Source organism: Taeniopygia guttata, chromosome Z (assembly GCF_048771995.1).
Source record: "Taeniopygia guttata chromosome Z, bTaeGut7.mat, whole genome shotgun sequence".
In the NCBI taxonomy this organism is placed as follows: Eukaryota; Metazoa; Chordata; class Aves; order Passeriformes; family Estrildidae; genus Taeniopygia; species Taeniopygia guttata.
Window position 1 is genome coordinate 36,995,431 of NC_133063.1, and position 24,823 is coordinate 37,020,253.

At 46.0% G+C, this 24,823-nt stretch overlaps 1 protein-coding gene and 1 long non-coding RNA gene across 10 annotated transcripts; both read right to left on the minus strand.

The window, feature by feature from the left end:
• Positions 1-2,333: 2,333 nt before the first annotated feature.
• LOC115491242 (uncharacterized) lies at positions 2,334-17,821 on the minus strand. Of its 9 annotated transcripts, XM_072922542.1 has the most exons (6): positions 17,097-17,821; positions 7,283-7,403; positions 4,741-4,817; positions 4,132-4,300; positions 3,721-3,838; positions 3,317-3,336 (listed from the first exon to the last, which is right to left on the minus strand). In XM_072922542.1, exons 1-4 carry the CDS (start codon positions 17,780-17,782, stop codon positions 4,231-4,233), a joined length of 954 nt encoding a protein of 317 aa, XP_072778643.1. In that variant the 5' UTR covers positions 17,783-17,821; the 3' UTR covers positions 3,317-3,336; positions 3,721-3,838; positions 4,132-4,230. The 9 variants fall into 9 exon arrangements, with proteins under 9 accessions (XP_030114736.4, XP_072778642.1, XP_072778639.1 ...); XM_030258876.4 differs by lacking the exon at positions 4,132-4,300 and having other exon boundaries at positions 2,334-3,336; XM_072922541.1 differs by having other exon boundaries at positions 3,306-3,336; positions 3,721-4,300.
• Positions 17,822-18,750: 929 nt separating this feature from the next.
• LOC140681890 (uncharacterized) lies at positions 18,751-19,162 on the minus strand. Its single transcript, XR_012053101.1, has 2 exons — positions 19,081-19,162; positions 18,751-18,782 (listed from the first exon to the last, which is right to left on the minus strand). It is a non-coding gene; the product is annotated as an uncharacterized lncRNA (long non-coding RNA).
• Positions 19,163-24,823: the final 5,661 nt, after the last annotated feature.

A 24,823-nucleotide genomic window follows, 5' to 3' on the forward strand; every position in this document is an offset into this window, starting at 1 on the left:
TTAAACAACCCATACCATCTAGCCCAAAGCTAACATGGTTCCATGTTAAATATTACTGATGGATTACACATCCTTGTGTGAAGATGGAATTAGGATTTAAAGCCAATATTTATGCATATACAAGCATTGTGCAAGAACATTGCATAGTGAAAATGGAAACCAAATATCACCTGTACAGGGTAAACACTGCAATAACATGAGTACACTTCTTCCATCAGGTTCACAGGCAGCTTAACCAATTCTGTGCTTGCAAATAATCTCTTCTGGCATCTTTTGGGGCCCTGAACCAGGAAAGTCACACCTAAATACTGTGGGACCATGAAAACTTCTCCAGATACAAACCAGTCTCCAGGTGACACAAGTGACTATGGCAGCCTCCAATAATGTAGCGGGACCCATGTTTGCTGTGTACTCTTTGTCATTGTGGGTTTGTAATTCAGACTCACAGAGGGCCTTGAGTTGGAAGGGACCTTAAAGACCCTCTAGACCAAACCATGGGCAGGGACACCTTCCCCTGGAGCAGGTGATACAGAGCCCCTCCAAGCTGTGGTAAATACCCAGGGACCCTTTTTCTCTGTTTTGCAAGGTCAGATTTCCATGCTCACATTCACAGATGGCTTCAGTCTCACAAAGAGCATTGCTGGCTGGTCACTCTATCTCCACAACTCAGCAGAGATGCTATTTTTGGATGGTTCTCTCTGTTCCCAAGGCCCCAGGAAGCAGCCACTGCCTCTCTTCTTTCTGCTTTCCATTCCAGGATCAATGATTTCCTGACGTTTCTTCCATGTCTGAAATGACTGGAAGAGATAAGGGGCTGAAGATTCAGCTTCTGGCTGAAAGCTGATAACACTCAGCTGAGTATTTTATTCTCTTGCCACTAAGCTGTCAGGCTGCTCACACAAATTCCTCCTGCATGGAAAGGGGTTGGTGTGAGCAGCAGGAATTGTTGCTGGCTGGAACATTTCAAAGAGCTGGACAAAATAAGCATTTTGTAGAAGGCCACCAGCTGCCCTTTGTCAGCAGCACAAGGTGTGAGGTCCCCTTTGAAGGCCATCCCTGCACAAGGACAGCCTGGTTTTCTCCAGTACCCAGAACACCTTTCACACTTTTGGGCTGGCCTAGTCCTTCAATCTGGAGAAGCAGGTTGCTGTTGGAACTCTCATATGCATAATTTCTGGCTGGATTGCTGTGTCTTACCACAGACAGCCCTGGAGGCAACAGTACAGACAGGCTCCATCTGTGATAAAAGGGGACTTTGTTCCAGCTTTTCCCTATGACCAGCATGCAGCAGGCACACCTGTGCCTCATTCAGGTCTGTGTGGGCTGGTAGTCAGCTTCTGCTGGGAATTTAAAGCTTTTATCCTACTTTCCACAGCAAATAATGGAGCAAACCCAGCTGCACCAAACCCCAAATTTCACTCTAACAATCACAATTTTCATTTTCCTCTATTCAAGACTTGAAGAAAACAAACTTTACTTGAGCTGGAGGCACAGTGTCCTCCAAGATCTTTCTTCAGTAGGACAATATTCCAGGGAAAGACTGGCAAAGCCAGAGTTTACTGATGCTCAGGAAGCTTTGCAGACCCTTCCACCTGCAGAGCTCTTGCAGCCTCCTGAGCTCCTGGAGCCCTCACTCACCTCAGGCACAGTTTGGACAGGAAGGGGATGGTTCCGTTTGTGAGATGTGGGGACAGGAGGAGGGAAGACTTTGCAAACACTGTCACGAGGGCAGGGCTGTTTTCATTTATGGTGCCAAGTGGAAGTACATAATCTTTGATTTAATGTCAAGTGCTGAAGGGCAAAAATTCTCAGTGAAAAGGAGAGAGTGTCTCCACTCACACAGCTAGGTAAGTGAAGGTGAAAGTGCAATCTGAATGTCATGGGAGGTGTTCAGTTTTTAACAAAATATTTTTGCAGAAGACGTGCCTAGGCAGCAGTGATTGAGAGCATTTCATCAGATTCACAGAGTATCCCCGCATCTGCTTTGCCTCATTTTCTCTCTTTTTTTCATTGTGAATGATTTCTGCTGCCAGGGTGGCTCCTGCTTGGAGTTCTACTCTCAGTGGAGTCACAGAGTTTCCGCAGCAGGCCTTTGCAGCGAATTCTGAGTCAACGTTGGCTCTGCTACCATACCAAATCTGCGCTTCCCTTGCCCAGCCTGAGTGCAAATCCTGGACATGGCTAGAGATTTTCATGGCCAAAATCCTCGAGCATTTACATCTGCTCATGGGTTTGGGTAGCACAAATCACAAAACACCCACTGCAGCTGACAAATGGCATTTCCTGCAGATTGCTGCAGCCACACTGCCGATCGACAAATGCACGAGAATCAATTTCAGTTGGAAAATATAATTTATTACAAATTGCTACACCCATGCTGACAATACAGATCTATACAAATCTCAATTAAGGTTAAAACCAGGAATTTATTAGATTATTACAACCAGTCTAGGTAAAAATACCAAATTCAGTTAATAAAACTTAATTTATTGCCAACTTCTGCAACAACTCCCTATACACAAAGATCAGCTGGGTTTAACAACTTAATGTTTTACATATTACTACAGGTTTACAGCCCATATAGAAATACAGAAATATGTACTCCCATCCCAAGTAACCTTATACCAAGAACTCAACCAATAGAATTATAGAATTATACATCTCCATACATGTTTAAATAGAACTAAATACCCATATACAGAAAAAAGTATATAAATACATATATAACTATAAGAATCTACAGATGTAAATATAAATGAAATATTATATATTATATACAATATAGATATAAACAGATATAACACAAACCTATCTACAAATATACAAATATCACTGTGCCAAGCTAAATATCCATACAAATACATCAATACAAATATACAGCTATACATCTGCATACATAGGTAAAAATAATTACACACAGAAATGGATCAATATACATATAAAAATATAACAATAGATGCATCTACCGGGACAAATAACAAAATACCTATTTAAAGAGCCATATATATGACTGCATCAATAGACATAGATAGCAACACAATTCTATACATAGGAAATAGAACTAAACACAGATATAACACCTTACATGTACGCTTAGATACATATAGACACATAAAACATATCTGTATCTATACATAGCATACATTCATAAATATAACAGACATATAGAAATATTCCTATACAAACAGCAGCCTACATATGTACATATCTATATAATAATCCCTCTCTATGTGCAAGTCCATGCATCTTTAAACAGAACTCCAAGCAGAGGGATCCCAGCTGCCCCATCTTCAAAGCCTCTCCCTCGGTCTCTTCCTCCTGTGAAGAGCAGCTCTCCTGGACAGGGACAGCAGACGGCACACGTGGGAAGCAAAGGGAACACTGAGTCAGTATGGGGACATTTCCTTTGGCAGCAGCTGCGCTTCCATCAGGGAAGAGAAGATCTCAGAGCCTCCCCAGGAGGGTTAGAAAGAAAAAGCAGCCGAGTGGGCCAGGCCATGGTTAGCGCAGCTGCGGCAGGACAGTCCCACAGCCCCGGCAGCCCGGCACAGCCGGCACAGCTCCCGGGCCCTGCTGGCAAAGCTGCCTTGCCCAAGGACATCTCCTGCGCTGAGCAGCCCCAGCACGGGCAGGGCCCGCTCCTGCCCCGCCGGGCACTGCCCGCGGCCGCAGTCCCACCACCCTCAGCCCCACCCTGCCTCCTTGGGCCTGTGGCCTCACCCAGGCTCTCTCCAGGGTGGCAGCAGCAGGTCCCCCATCCCTGCTCTTGCTGCTGGCCTTCAGCTTCTCCTTGCTGGATCCCGTCAATCTCCAGCTGTCCTCAAGGCCTTCACTGCATCTGTGACAAAAGCGGAGGCTCTGGAATTGGTTCCAAGGCCTGGCAGGGCTGCAGTCCCGGAGCCCTCTGTGCTCCCTGCCGGCCCCCTTCATCCCCTCATCCTTGCCATGCTCTCGGCAAATCCCCGGCCCCCTTCAGTTTCTTCAGCCCCTCACAGTCCTCTCACCCCCTCAGTCTCTTCTGACCCTTCCCGTCCCCCTAGACCCGCCACGCCCTCGGCCTGTGCCACTTCCCTGTCACCTCAGTGCCACCATCGCCCTAGGCTGCCCCACACCCCCCAGCCCCAGCAGCACCTCAGGGTCACTGTCTCTTCAGCATCACTGCCCCCTCATCCCCCTCGGCCCCTCAGTGTCACCATCCTTCAGCAGGTCCTCAGGGGACAGTGCCTGGGGTCAGCGGCAGCTCCCACCACTCCAGGGACACCTGGGCTGGAACTGCTGCTCCGCCCGGCCTGGCTGCCAGCTTGGACACAGCACAGGGAGAGGGGACACAGGGGGCACAGGGGGAAAGCAAGAGGTGAAAAAGGCAGCTGAGGGGGGAAAGAGGTAAAAATGCAGCCTAGGCCTACAAAAACAGTAATCTATCAATCAATCTATCCATCTAAACATTCACATTCCTCTTACTATATAACTATACACCTTATAAATATAACATCATATATATATTTTTTTTTCACTCTACAGATATCTAAATTTGACTCTGGAAATCTATACATGTAACTACATATATAGAAATATAATTATATCACTTCTGTAACTGTATACATATCCACATTTAACTACACAGATCTATAAATATATACACATATAAACAGAATACTATAATCTATAAATGTAACTATAAGCATTGATAAATAGAACGATAGAAATCTATCAATATATCTACAAACAGAGGAATTCTACCTGCCCAATGGTCCCAGGCTCTCCCCGTCACTTCCTGCCATACAGGGCAGCCCTTCTGCAGATGGATCAGATGGCATCTGGGAAGCAAAGGGAACCTGAATCAATATTGGCCCATATGCACATTTCCCTTGGGCAGCAATTGTCATTCTACCAGGGACTGTCAAAGCTGGCCTGAAAGGCAAACTCTCATTTGGCAATTTGAAGCCTGCCCTTAAAAGAACAGGGATCATTCCAAGTGTTCAAAAGTATGTTTCAAAAAATTGAAGTATCTTGATAAATTCTCAGCAACTCGCAGTGCAAAGGGCACGCACAAGAGCTTGAAACATAGTCCCAGCCTTTTTCTTTCTCTGTGCTGACACAGAGACCTCAGTCCTCACTGAAATGGCTGAAGCTGAGGGGTGCTGGGAGCTGAGTCATGAACCAGCTCCATTACCTGGCATCTACAAACTGCCCTCTGCAGTGAGCAACAGCTGCTCCAACTCAACCATCAGCTCTGGCTGGAAGAGCTGGGAGGGACAGAGCTCCCTACGAGGCCTGCAGGCTGCACCAGTGTAATGGTTTGACACTGGCACAGTGCCAGCGCCCCCATGAAAATACAACTCCCCAAATGATTTGCTGTGAGATACGATCGGGAACAGAGCAGAGCAGGCCCAAGCTTAATAAAAAAGGAGAAACTTTATTAAACTACTACTCCTATAAAAGGGAAAAGAAAGAAAAAAACAAAATAAAAAAAAAAAAAACAAAACCAAAACTTCCAAAAACAGTCCTCCCCCCACAATTCCAACAAACCACAGTGAGACACAACTTGGACTTTCACCCTTCCAATAATCAATATTCAGTACATCGAGGGAGAGAGGATCCTCTCCTGTGCCATAGACCCCCCAAGAAACACAACTGCCACTTCCTTGTGTTTCCATGTCACACATGGCACCGACCAGAGGAAAAAAAAATTGCCATGGTGACACTCTCCTTTTCATGCATAGCGCTCTCACCACCATACATGGATGGACAGACTGCTCATAAGGTAGGGTTTTCTTTTCAAGAATGCTTTGACAAGGACCAAAGAAAAACAACAGTTCAGTTTCTCATTTTTGGACCACAGTCCCCCCCACTTTCTTCCTCCCCTGGGGCCGAGGGTCTCAAGAACAGAGATCATCCTCTTTCTGAAGACAGAGGGCATTACCACACCCGCCTCAGCTCTTCTCTGTTCACTCCACTCTGGTGTTGGTAGTCACTGAAACCGGTCTCTTGGCTCACCAGACATCCCCTTAAAATGCAGTCTCTCTCTTGGAGGAGAAAATTGGTTCAGTCTATGGCTAACAAGAAAAAGTCCAGCCAAAAGCCACTCCATCATCTCCTCCCACCTAGAATTTCTCCTTCTAACATTTCAGGTCCCAGACTGTCTCTCTTTTTCTCTTTCAAATCGAGGAGTAATATTTCACAAAGCTTTCATCATCCAAAAAGGAGTTAAAAGTCCAAATTCCCCAGACGCTGGCCAGGCTTTCTGCCCAGACCCCTGGCTCCCACAGTTGGGCACCCTGCACCCCCTCCGTTCTTCTCCTTCCCTGTGGTGTACTGATGACAGACCATTGCTGTCTCTTTCTCTCTCTCTCTCCAGAAAGACTCTGGGGAGGGGAACGGAGACATCCTCCACCCTTCCATCTACAGGGAGGCAGCCCAGCTCCAGTCCCTCCACCCTTCGGCCTACCTCAAGCTGGGCCGCATGGCTCCCCTCCCCGAACCAGCCACGGGCTGGGCAGGGAAGAGTCTGCACTGCACTCTGGCCGGAACCAAAGAGAGAAAGTTCCCCTGGGAGTTCTGGCTTTTAACCCCTCTGTGCTCTCCGAGGCATGTCCAGCCTTCAGTTGGTCAGCCCAAGTGCCAAAATCCAGCCGCAATCACTGACTGGCTTGACCCTCTTCCTTCCAAAGAAATTCCCTTCCGTGTCAAACCATGACAACCAGCTTGGCTAAGGAAAGCATCCAAACTGCTCCCTCTCTCCTCTTAGGTCTCGTTAATCACGGGTCATTCAAGCTTTTCCTTTTGTTACTGGATTTACTGTGATTTTTCAAGTGGTTGGACTCTGATGTGCTTCTCCTTGTTTTTCTTGTGGGTCAGGACTGATACCAGTAGATTGGTACTATATTTAGTCAGTGATTTGGACTTCTATCCTGACTTTTTGCTCTTTTTTCCCCTGCTCCTTCAAGAGTTGCAGAGGCTGGCTTCCCCTTTTACCCTGCAGCAAATTTATCCAGAGACTTCAGGACAAAATTGGGATACCCGGCTTGGTAAGACAACTCCCACAAGGTCAGGTTTATTCCCTGCTCTCTTGCCACAGCAGAGGACTCAGTGTCAGAGCCACTGCAGAAGTCTGGAGGGCAGGGCTCAGGGAGGTTGTGCCAGTGCAGGATTTGAACTAAAAGCACTGGGAAGCACCAACCTTCAGATAAGAACTCAACTCTTCTCATCTCCCTTCCTGCCAGAGGCAGCCTCAGAACGGCCGTCTAACACCTCTCTAAACCAATGGGGGCTATGTCCTTACCAGGTTCCTCGGGCTCCTGGGAATTGTTCCGGCAGCTCTCGGTGCCAGGCAAAGCTTCCTCTGCTGCAGCCTTGTCCACAGGCTCCCCTCCTGAAGAATGAGGGGCAACAATAGTATTGTCCTGAAAAGAAAAACAGAAAGAAAGGAACACAAAGATCATTCACTATTTTGTTGGAATCACATCAGGAGTACAATAACTCTCCTCCACTCCCAAAAGACATGAAGCACAGGGGGAACACTGCCCACATGGTTTACATGACAAGCCTTTTAAACTCAGGAGTCAGGTGGTGAAGGTGAAACTGAAGCTCTTACAAAATGACCTTTGAGGCAAAACAGAAGCTAGGGACTTCTTATAATATGAGGGAAGCTGGACTGGACAAAACGCAGATCGAGCCAATATGGTTAATGCTACCTTCTCCGTTTATTGTCTATAAGATGGTAGTTTATATACACTTCAATATAGTTTACAGATTGTGAGCACACTATCATTGGTCAGCAAACATTGTTTGTTCCTGTCTTAAGATGGCTAGAGCCTCATGCTGCAGACTCACACCAATTCACATTCAGATAGCTCATTACTTTGTAGTCACCTTAACATAATTTCTAACTGTGCCACAACTATTTTCGTACTGCGTCCGATGCTTCCAAGGCCTTACCGAGGCCCACATCAGAGGCCTAGACTGGGGGGATAGCTCAACCTCCACTCTAAATATAAATCATGTCCTCTCTCTTCTCAGAAATCTAGTAACACAAAACATGAACACAGAAAAGTAGAAGACACCAAGTGAGGGCATGTGTCCTCACACTCTGACTCTGGCTTATCCCACGAGCTATGAGAAATCAGCCAGCAGAAAGCTAGGGGTTCTCCTTGCTGCCAGCACGGCTGTCAGCAAGGGCAGAGCTCAGTCCCAGCCCTGCCCAGGGCTGTGTGCTGCAAACCCACACACAAAGCACACATTTCTGGCTGAGAGTCTCACCACCCCCATCCAACAGCTCAGACAACCCATCACAAGGTGATGCTTTTTGGAGCCCTCTGCTGCTGCCCCATGTGTATGATCCAGGCAAACATTTATGCACCTAGGGCATTTCCAGGATCACATTTGTGATCAGTGGCAAAAATCTGTAAATCAAGAGGGTAGGAAAAAAAACAACCCAAAAGACAGGAAAAGCCAGACAACCAAGAAGCTTGTCAGACAACCTCAGTGGTTGACCACTGAGGAAGACAACCACTGAGGAAGTAAATGCCCAAGATGAAGCACCTGCAAATTACCTTTGGACAGAAAGATATTCTCACAATGACCCATTCCAGAAAATTCATCTCTCCTGCAATAGCCTGTCCATCAGAATCCTAAAGATTCTAATTTGATTCCAAGCCTGCAATGTTTCCTTTTATTATGGAATAAAATGCTTTTGAAAACTGCTGTGTATGAGCTTACAGAAGAGAAAAGACTTCCCACTGGAGAATAAGATATTGGTAAATCCAAAAATTCCCACTCCTCACCTTGAGTCTACCCTGCCTCAATCCTAAATGTACTTCAGGCAATGGGTCAGCACACCAATAGACAGAGACACATTCTTTGGCCAACAAGTATAATAATCTGCAACAAGGCCTGTGCCAACACAGACACTCTAGGCAAGTCTGGGAAGAAGCCAGACTTAAGAGAAACAGGATTCCTAATCCAAAGACTGAATCTGTCAAGTAAAAGGACAGAGAGCTGCAGCTCCAGCTCAGCCCCACCCATGGCTCTGGGAGCACCTACAGGCACTGCAGGGCTCTCACAGCAGCAGCAGCAGCAGCAGCAGCTGCAGCCCAGCCCTGCTTTGCTTTGGCCTTCCCACCCAAAAGAGGCAGAGCCCACATCTGCTGCTGGAACAGAGGCACCTCTCACATGCCCCTCCCTGCATGGGACACTTTGCATTCAGTGGCAATTCTCCAAATACTCTTCTCTTCTTTCTCATAAAAAAAAAGCCTCTTCTTCATTTCTTCTTCACTTCATCTTCTTTTAGAAATCTTACTTTACCAAGAATTATAAAATAACTAAATAATAATGAAATAAGTTCAGTTAAAGAAGCCTTTGCTTCTTAGCCATGTAACACCATTCAAAACCTCTCAGTCTAGCCACTTTTATTCCCATCCAATGGAGTTACCTGAGCAGAGGGAGACTGTTACAGTGAGCTCACGGGCATTCTGTTTCCCCTTCCCCAGGACCCTGTGACTCTGATCAAGATAACCCCTGGATCCTCCTTTCTGCCCCAACGGGGTTGGCGGAGAGCCAGGAAAGCCCACCCTGTCCAAAACCTATATAGACCCCCTCACATTTCCTGTTCGCCCTCTCTTTTGCCCCACTCTCCACATGAACATCACAGAATAAAGAGAGCTGTACCAGCTATACCCTGGGGTGAGAGCCTCTTTTGAATATCTTTCCCCCTCCTGATATTCCTCCCCTCACAGCCCCTTATCTCTGAGCTAGTCGGATTATTCGGGGCACTGCGTCACGGGGGGAAACTACAGTTGGCGCCCCAATGTGTGCTGCCTCTGAGCCCACGCACAAGCTGGACCCCCTATCTCAGTGGATTTCAATAGCTTTTGGGACAGTCAACTGCCCTTGTACTCTAGCTGCCTTTAAAGGTTTTGAGTGACAGGGAGAAGTCGGGGATCTTGCCTGAGTACCCCAAGCGAGCCGGCTGGAGAGGGACTCCAGATGAGTCCACAGACGAACCCCGCAGTTCACAGCCTTGGTGAGTTCTCCATTCGCGTCACCCGGGACCGCGCCTGGCTGGGAGGAGTTACCAGAGTGACTGCGGGGGGCTTCTTGCGAGAGGGGGTGCCAGGGACCCTCTGCGAGACAGCGTGGAACCGGTGGGCTGATACCCACATTCCTGGGGGGAGAAGTGATGGGAGAGAGGGTTGGAGCCGCCCCAGCAAGCAGCGGGACAAGTGCCTCCCACCCGCCCCCCCAGACCCTCCCCCCACCCCCTCCCCCACCCCCTCCCCCACCCCCGCGCTTGGATTTCCACGGAGGGAAATTCGAATAATTTGTGCTGTGTTACTAACTCTAGTGGAGAATAGACCAGCGATACAATTAAAATAATGGGTACAAAACTGTCGCTGGAACAAAAGAGCACACTAAGCTTAGCAATATCTTAAACAATGTATCGTTCTCTAACAAGCTTCTCCTGCGTTTTGCATTCTGGCTGACAGCAGAAATACCACATTTCACTGTGCAAGAACTGAATTCACTTTCTTTTTGAGATCAAATTGGACAGATATTAACTTTATAAGTTGAAAATGGTGAACATAAAGCTTCTCGATTTATTCCGATATTTTTACAAGCACGAAAAAAGATTTTGGAAGCTGAAAAAAGCATACAAACGCAGAACCATAGTCCATATACTACCTTTTCCCCAACCTGCCCACCTCCTCAATATCCCAGCCCTGAAACCCCCCCACCCACCCCTTATCCCTCTCTAACACCTTGCTTTTCCGAGAAATATAGTCCAGAGTTTGCTTCAGGGAGCACTGCAGTGTCTCTTAAGCACACGCGGCACGATCCTGGCAGCGGCCATGTGGCTCCCCCGCCCCCCCCAAACCCTGCTCCCCCTCCTCCTCACACTCCTTTCCTTCCCCCACCCTCCCGTGCTTCCTCCAATGCCTCCCTATCTCCCACCCCTCAACCACACCCTCCTTATCAGTCCCAGCCCCCGTGTTGCCCCGGGAACAGGGGCAGGGCCGTCCCCTGCACACCTCCGAGCCCCAGGGCTGACGACAGCAGGGCAGGGGCAGGGGACAGCAGCCCAGCAGCTCACAGCATGGGCGGGCCCCGAGTTTGCACGGCGGAGCAGACAGCCCGGGGAGGGGAGTGCGAGCTGCCTCTCACCGGGACGGAGGGGGTGGTGGGGAGACAAAACCTTGCCTCTACTGAGGAATCTATACCATCTGTAGCACCAGTTGCTTATTTAGGAAGGAGGAACGGTACCAGAACATATCAACCACTACCATATAGAGACAAAACTGAAATCTGTAAAGTTCAGAGAGAATCTGGGAGGTCCAGTGAGATTTTTAAAGGGATGATAAGGGCAACGTTTAATTTAAATGAAATGGTACCTAAAGATGTCACTGACTTGTTTAAATGTTTACTAACACCTTCTGAATATGAGATATGGGAAAATAAGTGGAAAATAGCTTTGACAACAGTTTTACAAGAAATACAACATATGCCCAGTGAAGCCCTTGATAGTGATGGCTATCCTATTACGATACATCATTTATGCGGTACAGGAGACATACAATGTCCAGAAAAACAAACCAGACTGTTATCTAGATCGGTTTTGGAAAAAAAAACTGTAATGCTGCAGAAAAGACTTTGTATCAATTACCAGGAACTGAGGTTAAATGCAGCTATATTAACATTAAACAGTTTCCTTCTGAGAGTTTTTTACAGTTTGTGGATCGTTTGAGAAGCCAAGTTGAAAAACAGTTGCAAGACACCAGGGTACAAACAGAGTTGATTTAAGAAATGGCTCAGAGGAATGTGTAGTTTTGGGAGTAGAAGGGCGCTGACCAGAATATCCATCGGGCTGGACTTGGGGGTAATGGCTTGTAGGGGGTTTATAAAGGTGCTGAGGTCTGCTCCTGGCATGTATGGCTCATGGTCATGGTTGTACAGCCAGTTTGTTAGAGGGGAATCAGGGGATGAGGCTTTTCAGCCTTTGCTTTCCTTCTTCTCCTCTGAATCTGTTACTTCCCTATTAGAGAATATTCCATTTCCCCTGATGTTAAAGAGACCATCTTTCTGGTGTTTAATCTGATAAGCTTTCTCTATACAATCTGCAGTCTCTCTAGAATGAAGGCTGAGATTTCTAGAGGGGCTGATGAGATCCCTGACCCAGGAGTAGACCCAGGTGTGAGAAATCCTGCGTGGTGTGGGAAATGGGAGAACGGGAATTAGCACATAGACTGTTTTCTGACATTCAAATTGATTTTACTGATTTGCCTAAAGTAGGAAGGTATAAACACTTATTGGTGTAATAGATCACTTGACTTACTTTGTAGAGGCATTCACTACCTCCAGGGCAACTACACAAACAGTAGTAAAAATACTATTAGAAGATATAATCCCCCACTACAGACTAGCAGAACTAATAGACTCAGACAGAGGGCCACACTTTGCCTCCAAAATAATTAAAGAAGTAGTTACAGCTCTAGGAACAAAGTGGCAATATCATACTCCCTGGCATCCACAAAGCTCAGGTAAAGTGGAAAGGGTAAATGGGGAAATTAGGAAACAACTAACTAAATTGATATATGAAACACAGTTATCTTGGGTAAAATGTTTACCTTTAGCTTTGTTAAATATACGAACTCAGCCCAGAACCGATTCTGGAATTTCTCAATTTGAAATGCTTTATGGGATGCCTTATGACATGGATTCTCCTATAGATCACCCTGAAACAAGTAATCAACAAATTAACCAATATGTCATGCAATTTACGAAGGCTTGGGAAGGGCTTAGAAGAGCTGGGTTATTAGTGCAACTACCTCCTTTAGACCTAGCAATCCATAATATAAAACCAGGTGATAAGGTGTTAATAAAAACCTGGAAAGAAACCTCACTGACCCCAAATTGGGAAGGCCCCTATGTTGTTTTACTCACTACAGAAACTGCAGTCAGAACCGCCGAGAAGGGATGGACACATGGTAGCCAAATAAAGGGACCAATTACTGCTGCTGCCAAAGACCCCTGGACAATAGCCAGCCAACTCGGGGATCTTAAGGTCACATTTAAACGGACTTAATGGACTCGTTAAAAATTGTACAAACCAGCTGGTATAGTGAGATATTGGATTATGGATATCCTATAACTAATGATTTTAGAGTATATTGTACAAATAAGGATTGTGATTGTTGCCCTTTTGTATGCTGTGTTTGTAAAATTTGCCAGGAACGGTGGTGGGTCCATAGTTATAAAGGCACTTCTCCTAGAGGTATTTGTAAAGGGTGTTATCAATTAGAAAGAGAACTGACAGAGTCAGTCCTAAAGACTGGAGAAGAGAACGGGAGCCTACCAAGAGACTCCTAAGAGTGGTGGGAGGTGTTTACTAAGTGGGCTAGGCCTGAAAATTGTTGTTTCCACTCCAATGAATCAATTCCCTAATTGTTCAAATTATAAAAGGGAATTGCTGGAAAACTTTACCTGGGATTCGGTGTGACTCACCACAAGTGAAGGATAAAAACTGGGAATCATTCAAAAAGAGGCAACAAAAACAGAGCAGGGGTCCTCCTGAAGAATATCCTTGCTGCTGAGAAGATGGCATGCCTCGCGGCTCAAAGCAACTGAGTCAGCGAGCGAGGCAGAGGGATAAGAAGCGGTGGAGGAAAGAGCCCTCAAACTGGGACAATTCAAATGTATTTCAAGAACTGCCTCAAGGATACTGATCTCCCAAGGGTAAAGGTGAGCCTGGCAATAACATGTCAAAACAAACACTGGGAATGGGGAGATAATGATAATCAAATCCTGGGGTGGTTTGGACTCCACCCTTGCTGGCAAATTTTGTGCATATTAGTTATATGTTGTACCTGGCCTGTACAAGGGGACTACGCACACCAGCCATTTAATTGGACTCTGACCAAAATAGACCAAGGGAAAGTTGTTAAGCATAATGCCACCACTGTAGCTCCCATTTTTTTTGTTACTAATGAGGATTTGGGTAAACTCTATGTGGGGATGGAGTAAACCTGAACTCTGGGCTACCTATTGGTGTCCTAGTTCCAGTCCTGGGAGGGGATATTGTAATTATCCTGGGGAATATCTGTGTGGGTATTGGGGCTGTGAAACCATAGCAACCGCCTGAGCTGTCACCCATCCAGATAAATTTTTAAAGGTCTCATGATACCCAGAGGGATGCAAAACTCGCAATACTCCATGGTATGGCACTCAAGGAGAAATTCTGTATAAGGGGAATTGCAGGCCCCTGAAAATACAAGTGCTCAACCCCCGGACCCAGGATGGCTGGTAGGAAAAATCTGGGGAGTAAGGTGTTGGGAACACGGATCGTGGAGGGTATATTAAAATAAAAAAGGAAATCCTATCATGTGATCCTCTACCCATTGGCCCTAACTCTGTAATTGCCGAGGAGGAGTTAACCGAGACAGCTATAGGGACTAGTTGACACCACAATGCCCAGAAACAAGACCTTCATACTCCCGACCCCGGATCCCCAGCAAAGTACCCTTTGGAAACTTATGCAGGCAGCATTACAAGTCCTCAACGTAACACGACCTAACATTACTGAACAATGCTGGCTGTGCTTTGATATTAAACCTCCTTTCTATGAGGCAATAGGGCTCAATGAAAAACCCAAGTGAGTTAATAGAAGTAATCCTTCACAATGTAACTGGAAGGACCCCCAGACCCAAGGAATAACATTTGTGGGATTTGTAATTTTCTCTTCTTTCCCCCCCCATTCGCCCTCCCCCTGCAGTCCCTTGTCCTGACCCTGCGTTCCTTATCACTCCCCCCACCTTTCCCATCTCAGTCTCCGGGGTTTCCCTGCCCCTGTCCCGTGCTTCCCATCCTATTGGCCACGGCTCAGGTTCCCCCCACCGCCCCCACCACGGGGTATAACTGACCCTCGGTTGGTGCCCCGGGGTCTCGGGAACACACTTCTACAATAAACACGTGTTTGCACCCGAGCCCTGTGTCGCCATTTCGCCTGTTCCTGCGCTAGAACTGAGCCTCGCAGAGCGGAGGGGAAAGTGGCCGCTGCCTCTCCCCTCCTCCCACTGTGCCCCACAGGCGCCCGCCTGGAGCCGGTTTTGCGCGGCAACAAATATTAGCAGCAGTAACTGGAAAGGGACGATGCATAGGGAGGGTCCTGTGGGGAAAAATACCAAAACATTTATGTGAGACAATCAGTAAGGCACAGCGAGGGGTAACCTGGCAAAATGGTTAATTTCAGCCAAAACCACTAAATGGATATGCTCCAGAGGGGGGCTTACACCTTGTATTGCTCTTGACCTATTCAACAAAATCTCTGAGTTTTGCATACAAGTGTTAATAGTCCCTAAAATCATTTATCATCCTGAGGAATATGTGTTTAATGCTCAAATCACTTTTGAACACCACTTATCAAAATGGGAACCCTTCACAGTCTTGACAGTAGCTACCCTAATGATTGTAGGTGGAACAGGTGTTGGCACTGGGGTGGCATCATTAGTAAAGCAGAATCAATTCAATTAGTTGAGGATGGCTGTAGATGAAGATTTAGCCCGCATTGAACAGTCGATCTCGGCCCTTGAAAAGTCTGTAAGATCCCTGTCAGAGGTAGTATTACAAAATCATAGAGGATTAGACTTAATATTTTTGCAACAAGGAGGATTATGTGCTGCTCTTAGGGAGGAATGCTGTGTATATGCAGACCACATGGGAATTGTGAGAGATACAATGACTAAACTAAGGGAAGACCTCAAATGGAGAAAGAGGGAGAGAGAGGCACAGCAAAGCTGGTATGAGACTTGGTTTAATAGCTCCCCTTGGCTTACCACGCTACTATCAACTCTTGCAGGTCCTGTGATATTGTTGTCACTAAGTTTAACTTTCAGACCTTGCACTTTTAATAAAATCATAGACATTGTAAAAGGAAGATTAGAGGCAGCTCATCGAATGCTTATTAGAGATAGGTATGAAGCATTGCCCAGGGACTCAGAAGTAGATGAAACCCTGGTCTTAAGCTACCAAGAGTTAAAGCGTTTTAATGAAGAAATTGGTAAAGAGAAAAATGAGGGATTGTAATAAATAAAAAGGTCTTTGTTCATCAAAACGAGCATTGAAGGAGATAAGAATTTGAACTGAGTAGGGAATTTCAAGATGTGGGAGGAGAAGGAGAAGGGGGGAAAAAAAAAAACCAAACCAGCAAGTATCCTGCTTAAGAATTGTGCAGATGCAACTAGCATAGAAGACTGCGTAACTAATTATATACAAGTTAACTTTTAGGCCAAGGACAATCTGCAAGGAAGATGAGGAGCCTTCATTCCGATGACCACCAAGGGCAGAAAAAAGACCCCCTAGCAACCAATTGCACAGGCACAGAGTGCATTGAGAGAAAATACATCAACTGAAAAAAAAAAAAGAAAAAAGGACTATAAAAACAAAAAAATCAAAGGGGGAGGGTGCGCGCCATGGTGGAGAAGAGACTCCCCGGCCACCTAAGCACTGCCTTTTCCTTACTACCACTTGCTTAATAAATTTTTGTTAATTGATTTATCTATAATTGGCCTCCCCAATTGAATTTGTCCATAACACTACTCAAACGCTTTTGGCTTGTAATTCCTCATATAAGGTTGGCAGCCTCTCCCATGGGCTAGAATCTAAGCCACAGGTGTTTTTGACTTGCTGCCAAGGTTCCTGAGCCCTTTGCCAGGGTCTCAAGGCATCCGAGGCAGCCAAAGGGATGCTCTGGACTCCGACAGATCTGCTGGTGGCCATTCCTCTTTCCCCAGTGCATTCCAGGCTGAGCTGGAGGCTGTCGATGCTGCACAACCTGCACTGCCAGGTGGAGCGCTGGGGGTTGAAGTGCCCAGTGTGGCTGCAAGAATCCAAACACATTGGTCAGGCTCCACAGTGTGGCTCTGGGACACAGATCTGTTGCTGCCTTGGATGAAACATCACGGGAAGCACACAGAAAACCCGGCAGAGAATCTTTTGGCTTCCTAGTAGACTTAATAACTTCTGTCTCAGAATGACAGAGCCTTGTACTTCAAACAGTCATGTTTCATGACCTTTTGGAAAAGCCAGGCTATAAACTCTTTTCCTACCTCAGGGGTCGTAGGCTGGGAGCTGCTGTTCCCTGTAGAGCTGCTGAAAGCTGCTGGATCCTGAGCACTTCCCGCTCGGTGAGCGGCAGCTGCTCCCCGCAGAACTCCTGGAAGTGGCTGCTGGGTCCCTGCCACCTGAACGGCAGCGACTGCTCCCCATGGAGGCCAAGGAAATTGCAGGGTAGGATGCGGAGCACGTCCCGCTCGGCGGGTGGCGGCTGCTCCCTGGGCAGCAGCTTGAAGCGACTGCGCCCGTCCTGCCCGTCCGGCAGCAGCCGCGTCCCAGGGAGCTGCCGGGAGCGGTAGGCCGGGCGCCTGCGGCCCTCCCGCCCCGCCGCCGGCCGCTGCCTGATGCGGAACAGGAGGTTGGGGCGGTCGCGGCGAAAGCAGGGGTTGCTGTAGTGGAGCCGGGCCCCGGCATCGCCTGGCACAGCTGAGCCAACCCAGCCCGGCACCTTGTGGAAGCCGTAGCGGTAGAACTGGTGCACGAAGCTACGGAACTGCGTGGCCCTGCAGGTGTGCGGGGCTGGGCCCTGGGCGCCGCCCGGGCAGAGCAGCTCCTGCTGGAAGAGGGAGCGGTCGATGAGCAGCCCCTGGGCCCGGCTGTCCCAGCGCACAAAGCGGATGCGGGGGCTGTTCACCAGGCGCCACGGGGGGCGCTGCGCTCGCCCCACCCCCCACCCCATCCCCCCCCTCCACCCCCCCCTCCCCCGGCACGGGGGACGAGCACGGCAGAGCTGGGGCCGCAGGAACAGCGCGGGTGGGGCGGCTCCCGGGGCTGGATCAGCACGGTAGGGCCAGGTGCAAACCCTCTCTTTCCCTGGCTACAGTCATCCTTGTGCCTTTGCTTTGCAGTACAGCCCCAAACCGCCAAGGCAAGCGCAGGAACTTTCAGAAAGGTCCAAATTGAGGAATCCCATGGGAAACTCTTGCTCTTTCTCTAATGAAGGCAAAATCACTCTCATTGCTGGATGGCTGAAGGGAGGAAAAATATGTTAGACTGAATTGCTTCATTCTTTTGGTTGGGATTGCAAACAGAGTTCCCCACTTCAAAGCAGACAGGTCAAATTGGAGAAGGCGAAATGGAGAAAAGGAGAGAATTTATATTATTGTTATGGTTTGACACTGGCACAATGCTAGTGCCCTTTATGAAAATGCAATTTCTCAATTGAATGCTGTGAAATGCTGGCACTGCACGGAGAAAAAAGTTTGCTAGTGGTGACTTTCTCTTTTTTATGCACAGTGCTCTCACTACTAATGCATGGATTGACAGACTGCTTTTAGGATTTTTTTTTCCTTTTAAGGATGCCCTGCCAAGAGGGGAAAAAACAATAGTTCAGTTTTTTTATTTTTGGGACTAACAGTCCCCCCCATTTTCCCCTGGGGTCTGAGGATCTACGAACAGAGATTTTCTTCTCTTCTTCCTCTCTGAAGACAGGGGTCACCACCACAAACTTCCTTAACTTTTCTCTGTTCACTCTACTTCTGTCTTTTCTCAGCTGAAGCATGGTCTTTTTGGCTTACTGGCATCTTCTTAAAATACAGTCTCTCTTGGAGGAGAAGATCAGTTTAATCTGTGGCTACTAAGAAAAAGTCCAGCCAAACAGCCACTCTATCATCTCCTCTCACTTAGAATTTCTTTTTTTAACATCCCGGGTCTCAGGCTGTCTCTCTTCTCTTTTTAAACTAAGGAGGAGAAAAATTTTACAAAGCTTTCATTTCTCAGGAAGGGTTAAAAGTCCCAACTCCCAAGGATGGCTTGCTGCCCAGGCTCCAGCTCCCACAGCCCGGCTGGGCACCTTGCGGCCCCCCCGCTCTTCTCTTTCTCCGCGGTGAACTGCTGATAAAACTACTGCTGTCTCTTTTCTCTCTCTTGGGAGAGAGAGAGACTCTGGGGGGGGGAACGGAGACATCCCAGATTTCTCCACCCTTCCATCTGCAGGGGGGCCAGCCTGGGTTCTAGCCCTTCTACTCTTGGGCTTACCTCTGAAGGCTACATGGCTTCTCCCCTCCCCCACCCAGCTCGTGGCTGGGCAGGGGAGAGTCCTGCGCTGCACACTGACTGGAAACTAAGAGAGCGAGTTCTCCTGGGAATTCTGCTTTTAACCCCTCTGTGTTCTCAGAGGCGTGTCTACTTTCAATTGGTCAATGTCTAAATTGACTTCTTCTTTCCGGAAAATTTTTTTTTCCGTGTCAAACCACGACAATTATTTTTGCCCCTTTCCCCACCAACTGGTTCTTTCACACTGTCTTTGCCTGTCTTCAGCAGATTTGGCACATTTCTGATTCTTTGGAGAGAGAGCAGCAACAGGAAGGGGCAGCAATTTTGTCAGCATTTTCATCAAAGCTAAAATCCTGCCCCCTGGATGGATGTTGCTTTTTACGAGGGATTAATTGCCTACAGTTATAGTGAACTCACCCTGGTGTTTTCACCAAGAGGCTTCACCTTTTTCTTTCCTTGGTAAAAATTCTTCTCCTCTTTTTTTCCCCAATCAGGGGAGAATTACAATGCAAAATCCCTTCTGCAGCCAAGTCATTTCAATGTAAACTAAAATAGGTGGTCTTGCAAAGATCTGTGCTTAGTGTCACTTGTTCTTTTTCTTTTAAATTCTCTCTTGAACCAGAAACAGTTCTCATAGCAGGAAAAATATAGACCTTTCATCAAATTTAGTTCATGCCCTTTTTAAAATGTCTTTACATCATTTAGCCATGAGGGCTGGTGTGAGTATATTTGGTGGTACGGCAGAAGCTAATCTCACACACACAGTGGATGTTCTCCTTACATCCAGCTTGACTTGAGTTCCAGCTGACACTTCCTTCTCTCACCCTCCTTCCACATCTCCTTGTGAGGAGTCCAGCCCTGTCACTTTAGTCACTGCCCTGTGGATAACATGCTGACACAAAGATTGTTGGTCTCATCACATTCTGGAGAAGTTTTTGGACAGTTGTTTTAAAGATGCTCTGTCATCTCTGTGTTCTGGCTTTCTTAGAAAAATTGAAACCCACTACCTAGAAAATGTCTTCCCAAATCACCTTAAATAGCTTAAAACAGAACCTGAATTTCGAATTATCCACCTCGGTGGGATGGGGATTGTCTTTCTTTAAACATAGGGTAACAACCTTCACAAAAATTATCCCAGCAACTGAATTACAACACAATTTCTAATGAACAGGCAAAAAGGAGAAGACAGGAGTTCAGAAAAGAAGGGATATCTTTCTTCATGTTTCATGGCCCTTATTTCCCACATGTCCATCTATGTGGTGCTTCATCAAGAAAAGCCTCACTTTGAAGACCTCTTTTGTAATCTCTGTGACTCATGAAAAACACATGAATACTAGCCCTGTGCCCTACTACGGACAAGGAAGCAGGTGGCTGAAAAGTGGATTGTCCATTGGAATGCTTAGTCACACCTGTAGTGTACTTATGGTTCCATTGATTTTTCTACAGTAGTCTGTGGTTAAGAATGAGAAGTTACCCTTGTCTGTGTTTTAAGGATACTGAAACTTCAAAAGAAATGTCCTTATGTCTGGCAGCATGACTCTTCCCCAGTTTTCTGTGGTACTGGTAGAATTTAATGTCAGTTACAAACATCACTAGGTAAATAATGGAAATTACATTTCAGTTTTTGGGCCAAAAATTTGTTTTAAAATTAACAACAAAAAAGGTTGTTAATTTTTAGGAAAGAAAAATCCTTAAAACTGTGGTATATGGGTTTAGATTCAGATTTTTTTCTAAAAATTACTTCTTTCCCCTTTAAAAATAATTTTTAAAGAACAGAATGTATAGGCCTGATCATTTTAAGTATTATTGTTCCATATTTTTCCTTTTTCCTTATACAACACTGTAGCTTTTGAATCACAATTTTACCACATTGAAAATGCAATTTTAGTGTTTTTCCTACTGGTGAATATTTATCAGTTCCAAGTTAAAGAACAGACAGTTCTGAAAGTGAAATGTGTTTTATGTAAATATATTTTTTTCACTAGTCTCCTGGTATTACATGCAACAGGGGCAACATTAAAACCGTCTATACTGACTTATTTTTGAGAAGCTGTTAGAAAATATTAGTATTTTCAGTGTATCTGCCATACATTAATGTGTTCTACAGCTGAAACTCCCCTATTACATGCTAGCATGTAAGATCTCCTTGCAGTGTGGGAAGACACAATTTTCTGATTTGCACACAGCTATGTCACTGCCTTCACCTTTTCATCTCACATGCTTAGACACTTTTTCCTCCTGTGATAGCAGTATCCCTTAAGGCTGATGTAGGTGTAGTGGGCATCAAATCCTTCCTGATCTTCTGGGAGCTAACTGCTAGTCCTGAATCCATCCTTTCCTGTTTATTTCTACACTATACTTGTGGCAAAGGGTGTTCCTGCCAATGTTTTAGGTTACTTGGTCTAACTGCAGCACTGTGAATAGTAAAAGCTGAAGAAAGAAATGTCTATTTTTCTGACCAATTTACCTGGAGTCTGTATTTGGACTTTCATGAGTGATTAAAGTGAGAAATTCCTGGCAAACAGATTCCTGGAAAACATGTAAGAAGTAATTGCATTTAGCATGTATTTCTTGGATTCCTTGTCTACAGGATGGGAAAGAGAATCTTCGTAATTTTCTTCCTTTTTACAGGTGTGGTCTAAACCCAGTATAGGAACACCTAGACTCCAGATTTTACTTTTACATAACGAAAAATATTTGCATAGGAGGTAGAATCCCATCAGTCAAAGGCAATCTTCCTGCAACACCAGGTACAGAGTACCCATGCTTTTGACTCCAGTGAATTCAAAACACCTGAAACCAACACTTAGGTGGCCGCCTTAGTCTCTGGACTGTAAAGTGTAACAAGAGAGAACATCAAGTCTTTTATACAAAAAACAAAACTGCAAAACAAAAGTCATGGTAACTGCCCTGAAAATGCACCTCAGTTTTGGGATGAACTTGGTGTGAAATGCTTTTATGCTGAACTTCACAAGCAACTTCTGCCTCTTTCTCTGCTTCCTCACTTGGGTTTGTTTTGTCTGCAACCACCACTTCAGGTTGTTCTGTGCTGCTGCCCCCTGATAAAATCTCTCTGTACATTCCCCAGCCTCAGCTGAGTATCTCCATGAACTGTTTTGTGTGATGACTGCACAGGTCTTGTTAAACCTGAAGTTGTGATGCCCTGGTTGGAGTCACCCTGTCTGCTGCACGTGCTGTTCAGGTCTGCCAGGATCGTTATCATCCCTCAAGTGAGCTGAGCTAGTGGAAGTGTGTCAGGCACATTTAAGAGCCCAGGTACCTCAAGTGGAAGAAATTCTCATCACCTGTGCCCATTCAGGCTGTCTGTGACTCTGCCAAGGGGAAGTGGCATTTGTTGCTTGGGTAGCTCCAGGAGGACTAAAGGTCATGATGAAATACTCTGGTGAGGGCTGTGGCAAAGGAACAAAACTGGGATTAGGGGGAGTTTTCAGTAATAATCACATCTTGTTCTGGCTGCTGTCACAGATAGTTTAGTCACTGCCTAAGGTAGCTCAGAAGTGATTTTAGAATACTGCTCTTGGACTTTAAATGGTACAGACTATTCCTCATCCAGATGTGTGGCTGTGAGCCTGTGTGTTTCTCAGTGACACACAAACTGAGGGAGGCAGACAAATTCTGCAGGGCTCCTGGGGGTCAGGTGCCCTCTTGCATCCTTCTTGCTGTGAAAACTACTTGCTGAGCAATGGAAGATATATCTCCCTCTTCTTGTCCAGGAATATCAGCTTGGCTATCTGCATCTTGCAGCTCATGTCAAGAGAAGTACTGGGGACCTGGACATTTCATAGACTCAAAACATCATCTCATATATTTTCTGTGTCCTTCGATAGAGAATGTCTTCTTATCAGAGGAACTTGAAGACATTCTAGATCTAAGCAGAAGTAAAATAGAGCAAAAAATTAAAGCATATGTTGTCAGTATTTAGGATAAAGAAAATGCAAATATTTGCAAAAAGCTCAAGTGAAGAAATGAAGAAACAAAGCAGGGTTTACTCTATTAAAGCTAGGAATGAAAGTCTGCCTCCTTATGCATCCAGCTGCTTTCCAGGTGTGCACCTGCTTGGGATTTTACCTTTCTGTATACTGTAGGTCTCAGGCTAAAACCATAAGCAGACAAACCAAACCAAACCAAACCAAACCAAACCAAACCAAACCAAACCAAACCAAACCAAACCAAACCTGTGGTACCACACTGTGGCCACAGAATAGAAGTCTGACGGTTAGTGTGCCCTTAGTGGCCAAAGGGCACACACAAGAGTGGCTGCCCCTGATCTCTGCAGAGACCATCTAGGGTGGCAGTGATTGCTGTGGCGTGGGTGATGCAGCAGGAGCACAGCATGAGGAATCCGAGGCAAAGGAAGCAGGGAAAGATCAATTGAGTCAGTTTCCAAGGAAGGTTTATTCCCAGAAGGGGTCAGGAGCACGTGACAACAAAAATGGATCCGACTAATACTTTTAAAGAGGGGATGGTACAAGGGGTGGATACAACTCTCATCCAATGAGGGGATCTTAGGGGAGGATTACATCACTTAACACAACCAGTAGGGATCATTAAGGGAAGGGAAGAAGCCTTGTAAACCAATCAAACATCGAGACAGGGCTAACTAACGCAAAACATTCAAGAGCACAAGGGGAGTGACTACAGTGACTGACTGGTGTGTGGAGATAAACAGGTGAAAAGGAGCACAAGCCATTTCCTCTGAATTCCTGCTGTTTATGGGAACAGATGTGGACTTTGGGAATGTTTGTTAAACCACTGCACTCCAGCAATCAAACTCCACACATTCAGAGGTCTGAGGCACACTCAGTACTCCCTAGCACCAGCTGAGGACTATGTGCTTCTGTAAAGCCAAAATGCAAAATTACCACTGTTAAAGTCAGAGCAATGCCATTGTTTTTGAATAAGGCAAATTTATTGGACAAAATTATTTTGATGACAGAATGTGATTTTTTTTTTCAGACAGCACAGCAAATGATGAAAATTTCAATCAAATGTGTCTGTTTCGGGTAAATCAGAATGCAAGGCTGATTTTTTAATTCTGAGATTTAGATTTTAATTGTATTTGTGCTGGACAAATAATAGGATATACAATTACAAGGAGAAAGAGGTGAAAATGCTTTGAGAAAAGAGGAGCATGAGCCATCCTACCACAAAAAGCAGGGGTGTGTGGGTGTTCGGCTCTCACATATGTCCAGCTTTCTGCCACATGGCCAATCTGATTCTAATTCTGAGCCCCATGGAGAGCAATAACCATCCTCATTCAAGTAGTGGAAAAGAGAACATGCTTTCTTGGGTAAACTGATGTTTTTATAGTAAATCTTTGTCTGACCATGAAAGAAGAAGGAAAAAGAAAACAATTATATAACACCATTTGGAAGAGGTGGAGAAAAAAAGGATGGATGATGGAAATTGTTCTCTTCCTCTGGTCTGAAATCAACACAACAGTTTTCACAGTTCAAACCTGAAATCACTGTTGTAGTAAACAGGCAAAATGAAATTAATAGGAGGCTGATGACTTACAAAAAAAAAAAAAGTGCATGTTTAGAACAACAGAAGATGAGGTCTCAGGGCAAGCCTAGGGCCTGCGGGAAAAGCCAGAGGTAACTGTAACACTACCGTGTAACAAGGTGTTTCTCCAGACACGAGATACCCTCGAAAGACCACGGGTGTGTCCCACCCAGGGATTTTTAAAATCTCTTGGGGTTGC